The sequence below is a fragment of the Magnolia sinica genome, chromosome 5, assembly GCF_029962835.1.
Source record: "Magnolia sinica isolate HGM2019 chromosome 5, MsV1, whole genome shotgun sequence".
Lineage (NCBI taxonomy): Eukaryota > Viridiplantae > Streptophyta > Magnoliopsida > Magnoliales > Magnoliaceae > Magnolia > Magnolia sinica.
In genome coordinates this window covers 2,033,931-2,041,266 of record NC_080577.1, presented here as the reverse complement: position 1 = coordinate 2,041,266, position 7,336 = coordinate 2,033,931, and the positions used below count along the sequence as shown (strand labels likewise).

At 43.9% G+C, this 7,336-nt stretch overlaps 1 protein-coding gene across 2 annotated transcripts; it reads left to right on the top strand.

Annotated features, from left to right (window-relative positions):
- The first annotated feature begins 1,193 nt into the window (after positions 1–1,193).
- LOC131245079 (probable inactive receptor kinase At4g23740) lies at positions 1,194–5,819 on the top strand. 2 transcript variants are annotated; one of them, XM_058244287.1, is made up of 3 exons: positions 1,194–1,858; positions 2,036–3,327; positions 4,836–5,819. In XM_058244287.1, the coding sequence occupies exons 2-3, from the start codon at positions 2,094–2,096 to the stop codon at positions 5,498–5,500; spliced, it is 1,899 nt and encodes a 632-aa protein (XP_058100270.1). In that variant the 5' UTR covers positions 1,194–1,858; positions 2,036–2,093; the 3' UTR covers positions 5,501–5,819. The 2 variants fall into 2 exon arrangements, with proteins under 2 accessions (XP_058100270.1, XP_058100269.1); XM_058244286.1 differs by having other exon boundaries at positions 1,194–1,952.
- The last annotated feature ends 1,517 nt before the right edge of the window (positions 5,820–7,336 follow it).

Below are 7,336 nucleotides of genomic sequence, written 5' to 3'. Positions count from 1 at the left end.
GACTCTAGCCTTTGGATTGAGGTTATTTTCTAATGATCAAACCGTTCATTAGATGTCTCTCATCTTGGATGGTGATAGAAATAGAAAAAAAAAGAGAACTCCAATATTTGAATCGATCGTGTGACCCTTTACCTTTGAAAATGAATAGTATCCTTAAAATTTTAACAATCAAAGGGTTGAAAATTTTCAATATGAGATTTTTGTTTTGGGTATTTCCATCCACGATGAGGCACATGACCTAGACCCAACTGCTAAAGTCCCGTCGCATCGCATTGCCATGCGTCGGGATGTATTCTAGCAAACTACATGGTGTCCTCACCTTCAAACTAATGCCCATGATCTCATACATTTGTGGCCCAATGGTTTGATAAACTGGACCGTTGATTTGGTGGGCCCAATTTTATGTTTCGGTGGATATCCCGAAAAGCACCCGATCTTAAGATCATATCCCTTCAATAGCGGCCCATGAAGTGATGGTCGCCAAAATGGTACATGGGAAGTCAACACAAGGGTTAGGATTTCCAAATCCTGGAGACTTGCGACAACCCGTCACATGATGGGTTTCTTCAGATCAACGGTCTGGATCCTCCGGAACCATGGGCCTCAGGAAAATATACGTCCCCGCACTTAGAATAAGTAGCTCAGAACCGTCCATTTCGTGGGTCAATCCGGGATAAGATAGCTCGCCAAAGTCGCTCCCAAAACTTCACCACAACTAGCTTTTCCTGCGCTGAAACGTGGTCCCACCATCTTCCAATCAACAGCTCAGCACCTGCTACCCGGACTACCTAACGAAAGGCCGTCTCCTTAATATAGAAAAGAACTCGAGCAATGCGAAATACACCCGCGCAATTGCTCTCACCCAAAAACGTCCAACCATGCAAGATCTGGGCCGTTCATCATGTGATCCTAACTTCACGGGTCCAGTTTTTCCAGAATACGATCTATCCGTTCATCTGTTGTGCGATTATCAGTTCTCAGAATGTATACCGTTGATTTTTAAATTCTTTTAACTATTGATTTCTTTGGGACACAAGTATCCCACTGGATCAGATCCATGAGACCCACACAATGAACGGCTTGGATCTAAGAAATACCACATGGTGCTGTATATACAAGTAAGCAGATCCGTTCCCTATCCTGCTCTTCTATCCATCCGACGATCACCAGGCACAAAAAGACGAGAGAAATCCAGGCATTTTCTCCACTCTCCCGCCTCCAGCTCTCCACTATCCGTTACAGTGTCCTATACTCTACAGAGAAAATACAAAACCTAAATGCCCTAGCGCTGTCGGAAGAAAAGCAGAAATCTCCCAAATCGCGAGTTCCTGCATTACTAATTTCCGTAGAAACAGAAATCGCAGGCGAAAGAAAAGGAAAGCTTCTCCGCCTTTCGGTCAATCCTCACATGCAGATATCTGCGCTTCTATTTCGGAATGATGTGATAGATGCGGTATTTGCAAGTGAAAAACAGCCAGAGAAATCATCGCATGCGTTTCTGCAACGTCTCCTCGCTGTTCATGATTGCGTCGAAAACCGATTCTAGAAGCTTCAAAATCACTCCGATGCAAGAACCGCCCTGTAAATCCCTCAATCTTTGATGAATTTCGGAGAAAACAGCTTCTTCTTCGACGGATCTACAAGAGAGGTGAGATCGGAGTTCTTCAGAAATCCCTCGGCTGCTCAATGCGAGTAGCTGTTTCCGCAACGTCTCCTCTCTTTCCTGTTCATGATTGCGATGAAAACCGATTCTTGATGTTTCAAAAGCATTTGGATACAAAAGTAGTGGTGTAAGTCGCTCAATCTTTGATGAATTTCAGAGAAAACAGCTTCTTCCTGGACAGATCTGCAAGAGAAGGTGAAGTTTTCTGTCTCCTTCGCAGTTCTTCAGAAATCGCTCTGTTTCTATGCGAATCAGTGAAAGACGGAAATTCAGCGGCTTTCTGAAGCAGGTCGCCTTAGGTTTTTTCCTTTTTTTTTCTTTTTCTTTTTCTTTTTTTAACAGTCTCTCATTTGAATTCGTTTGAAAGAACAGGGGATCGATCTTGATTTTACAGAGTTGCTTGATTCCTTGTGTGGAATTTTAAAGAGAAATGGAAGCTTCCTTTGTTCTCTTGCTGATTTTCTTGCACGGATTGCTCTTTTCACCATCGATTGGTGATCCAATCGAAGATAAGCTAGCTCTGATTGATTTCGTCGGCAAACTTCCTTACAAACACAATCTCAACTGGAGTTTGAGCTCCTCTGTCTGCGATAACTGGATTGGAGTAACCTGCAGCCCCGATGGCTCTCGTATCATAGCCCTCCAATTGCCTGGAGTTGCAATCAGCAGCCAGATTCCTCCGAACACTCTTGGCCGTCTGTCTGCTCTCCAAGTCCTAAACCTCACATCCGATTGCCTCACCGGTGCTTTCCCATTGGAACTCACCAAACTCAAAAATCTAACTCTGCTAGATCTTCACTTCAACAACTTCTCTGGCCTGCTGCCGTTAGATTTCTCCATCTGGGAGAACCTCACCGTCATTGATCTCTCCTTCAATGCCTTCAATGGCAGCATCCCTCCTTCCATCTCGAACCTTACGCAGCTGACAGCTTTAAACCTTGCAAACAACTCGCTTTCAGGTGACATCCCTGATCTCCAAGTCCCAAATCTGCGGCAGTTGGATCTAGCCAATAATAATCTCCACGGAAGTGTGCCAAAATCTCTCGAGAGGTTCCCGAATACATCTTTCATTGGAAATAATCTTTCTTTCGTGGTTCAGCCAGTTCTAGTTTCACCAGTCTATCCTCCTGTTTCTACATCGATTCCACATTTGGTTAAACATAAAAAGCTCACGGAATCAGCAATATTGGGAATCATAGTCAGCAGCTGTGGTGCCACTTTTGCTGCATTTGCAGTTTTTCTGATCATTTGGTACTCAAAGAGGAAAAGTGAGACCGTGCTGTCTGGCAAGTTGCAGAAGGGCGAAAGATCCCCAGAGATAGCAATGGCAGGAAGAGAAGACGAGAGCAATAGGCTTGTTTTCTTTGAGGGGAGTGGATATGCATTTGATTTGGAGGATTTGTTGAGAGCTTCCGCCGAGGTGCTTGGGAAGGGGACATTTGGGACAGCATATAAGGCAGTTTTGGAGGATGCGACGACAGTGGTGGTGAAGAGGTTGAAAGAGGTAAGCGTGGGGAAGAGAGAGTTTGAGCAGCAGATGGAGGTGGTGGGGAGAATTAGGCATGAGAATGTGGTTCCGCTGAGGGCGTATTACTATTCAAAGGAGGAGAAGCTCATGGTCTACGATTATTATAGCCAGGGCAGTGTCTCTGCTATGTTACATGGTATGTTGCTCCATTCTCTAATATTACTGTTTTCTGTTAAGGTTGCGTTTGGTTGCACAAATAGCATGAAATTTCATTATACTCATTAGTCACGAAATTTCATTCTATTTAGCGCAACAAAATGTGGCCTAATAACATCTTTTAACTACTAGCAGATGAGGTCATTTTAGAATATGCTAAAGTAATATGGTATTCTCTGGTATTTGCCATCAGGTACATGTGTGGTATTTTATCCTCCTTTTCTGTTTGCTAATATTGCCTGTTCAGATTGGTGGAAACTAAAAGGTAAATAAGGGAAGGAAAATGTCACATATGAGGAAAACTATAGAAAAGGAAGGGATTTCCTTTTCTTTAGATCCGAGAATGGAAAGTGAAATAAACTGAGGGAAGAAGTCACAATAGAGTAAATCTGAGGAAATCTGAGGAAAAGGAAATTGATTTCCTCAATACTCTCGTCTTTCTCAAAAGAGGGAAGCAGTCACATCTGAGAAAATCAATTTCATTTATGCAGGTACTTTTTTATTTCCACCAATCATTAATGGAAGAATTAATAGTGTCATTGTTGAATTGAAATTTGCCAATTTCAATGCAATGACAAGCTTTGAATTTTCAATTTTCAATTGCAATGTGGTAGGATCTGCTATCACTGTCACTGCTCTTTTACAAAACAGGCCTTACGGAATAGTTAGAGGCATTATTGAATTTTAAGAAAATGAGCAAGAACATCTTATCCTTTGGGGCGTTAAATTCAGCGATGTATTACTGTAATTTGAAAGTAACTAAAATGGCCGTTTGGATGCAACCTCAGAAAGGGGCATTTGATGCTTAAATACCATTTTGAGGTAGACTGCATTTGTGCTGTGTTTGGACACATTTTCGCAATCCCCTGACCCATTGGCGTTTGCAATGACCAAAATACCGAGTATGCCCATCCCCGTTTTGCAATGGTTGTATGCAGATTAATATCTTTTCCTTCTTTTCTTTTCTTTTTTTCCTTTTTTTTTTAATTTTTTTTTTCTTTAAACTGAATGCTTATGAACTTCTATATTTCATTTTTCTTTTCTTTGTTTGAAATACAAGGATTAGGATCATACGACTGCCTTCGTGCAGGTCATGGAGTCCTCCAAAATTGAGATTAAACTGAATCCCGTTATGCCGGATCTCCTACCCAAATGGGCACTTGATCTTTTGGATACATTGATTGATGATGAGTGGAATTTCAAAACTTCCCTGATAGGACTGTCATTGGTCAATGGGCTAATGCGTTATCCACTAACAATTCAAAATCCATGCTATATTTTTACCCTTTGAGCAGTCCTTATGAAATTAACAGTTGATCAACATGTCCTAAATCAATGATCCTCAAAATATTTGAACAACTGATCTGAAGAAGTTGGCTGATTTGCTGCTGAGTCTGTTTGATCTGGGACACTAGAGGATTGAAGAGTAAAAATCAGGGATTAATTTCGACGGTGAGAAATAACTACCTATCTTATGTAACTTTGCAGGCAAGAGTGGCGAAGAAAGGACTCCTCTAGACTGGGACACCAGGCTACGAATCGCTCTTGGAGCAGCGAGGGCCGTTGCATGCATCCACACTGAGAACTCCGGAAAGCTGGTCCATGGAAATATTAAATCCTCCAACATCTTCCTCAACACCCAGCTCAGCGGCTGCATATCCGATCTTGGCCTGACGACGCTAATGGATGCAAAGACAGCCCATCCACTGTCCCGTGCCCCTGGGTACCGGGCTCCCGAGGTGGTAGACACCCGGAAAGCATCTCAGGCGTCTGATGTCTACAGCGTAGGGGTGCTTCTGCTGGAGCTCCTCACTGGGAAGTCTCCCATCCAGGCGTCCGGAGGCGAGGAGGTGTTGCATTTGGTACGTTGGGTGCAATCTGTCGTCCGTGAGGAGTGGACTGCCGAAGTGTTCGACGTGGAGTTGATGAGGTTTCCGAACATAGAGGAAGAGCTGGTGGAAATGCTGCAGATAGCGATGGCGTGTGTGGTGAGGATGCCGGAGCAGAGGCCAACAATGGAGGATGTTTTGAAGATGATCGAGGACGTCCGGCGGAGTGACACCGGGAACAGGCCTTCATTGGAAGGTGTACCGGGCGGATCGAACAGCCAAACGCTGCCTGCTCAGACGGGCCAATCTTCCCTCCAAAATTGAACCATTGTCCTATTCAGTTTGAATCTGTTTCTTTTTTTCCTTCTTTTCGCCATGACTAGGATCCTACTTACGGGCACACATGTACGCAAGATCTGGTCCGTTCATCAGGCCCCACCGAGTATGTGCGGGCTGGTCTGCGTATCAGGTGGGCCACACTCGTGCATTGAATGTGGTATGTTGGTCAGTTTATTAGCATTGAACGTGACACCAGTCATGCCAGGCATGATGAGCAGACCTGGCCTGATTTTTTTGCCAGGGCGTATGCATGGCGGAGGCCAGCCTTAAAAAAGAGACTAGATCTGACGCAGTTTTCCCATGATGGCGTGTCCCCCACGTTAAGTACATTTGAGCAAGCGCCCTAGCCACTACACGTAGATATGCACCGGTCATCGGGTGGGTCCCCTTGTGTACATGCTGTGGGACGAAAATCAATCTGCTCTGCTCTGGTGGACCATTTGTACGAAAAATGGACCAATGTCTGCCCACATGAAGGTGCTTGTATGGCCCACCTAATGATCGGCTAATCCTTGGCTCAGGGAATCTACTCAGTGTCGTTCACCTGATTAGTAGCTTGGATCTCACACTGGCACGTGTGGTGTGGGGTCGGATCCTGATTCTATTTATGCGATTATCCTCACCTCGCTTCAATTTTTCTTTCTTTTTATTTCTTTTCTCAATTCTTTGATGTGCGTAGAATTTAGGACTCTCTCTCTCTCACACACACACCTAATTGCAGCTTAGATCATCTGTTCAGTGTGATTTTCAGAGCATGCTGAGTCCAGTGCGGTTCATGATTTTAAGAGTTGATTGACGTGTTTATGCCGTATGATTTACCATGTGAATATACACGGATATTCACTAAAAGTAACGCCCATGGTTGATCGTTTTAGAATCCAGACCGTTGGTCTCTCAAGTCCGGCTGTGGATGGAGCATGCCCCAAAAATCTCTCTTACCGGCGGCAAATATAGGGCCCTTCTTAAGTTAAAATTGAACTTTTGTTGTCTGTCTTTCTGTAGGCCACGAATTGAAAGGTTAAGATTTTGCGCATAGTTCATCAGCGATGGGACGCGAAGGACTGTATTGACAAACCCTGGTCGGACTCTGTAAGAATTGAAAATCAATCAATGAAAGGTTGAAAGATGTGGAACCCCCATGAGACTGGAAATTGGTACGTCCACTTCCTTCTGCAATGGGGCACCTGAATGGGCAACTAGTGGCCCAGCCCTGGTCCATTTTGTTTTGGACCTGAAATTTAGGCCCCAACTCATGACAGCCACAAATTGGTCAATACCCTGGCTGGGTTAATGACTTAATGAAATGGTCCATTTGGTGCACCTCACATGGCAAGAAAATCAGGCAAGGTCTAGCCCATATCTCAGGAATGTTTCCAGTGCGATTACAAGTCCCGGTAACAATTTCGATGTGATTATAGATCTCGAAAATGATTTTGGTGTGTTGCAATTACAGGTCCCTGTTCCAAGTTGTGAGTTGAACATAGTTAGGGTGAGAGGGTCACATGCATGAACCTAAGACTGGATTCGCTCAGATGAGGACCGGGCAGACTCTTGAGTACTGATCGAGTTGGTCGGAGTCTAGGGGTCTGAAAACCATGCTTACAGATAAAACATCACGAATTAATATGATATTTTGACTGCATGGGACACTACAGGTACTCAGAAATTGTACATGTGATCCATGTTAAACTCTAAAATATGATACTCACGCTGTGATAGACAGGCACTCAGAATTGTACACGTAGCACATTAACTCAAATAAAGGAGACGATTGCGCATCCCACTGTTGCCAAATAACACTCTCAAAATCAGATTGTTTGG

Coding starts and splice junctions, on each gene's coding strand:
- LOC131245079 (XM_058244287.1), top strand. CDS start 2,094: ATGGAAGCTTCCTTTGTTCTCTTGCTGATTTTCTTGCACGGATTGCTC. Junction 3,328..4,835: donor TGTCTCTGCTATGTTACATG/GTATGTTGCTCC, acceptor GTAACTTTGCAG/GCAAGAGTGGCGAAGAAAGG.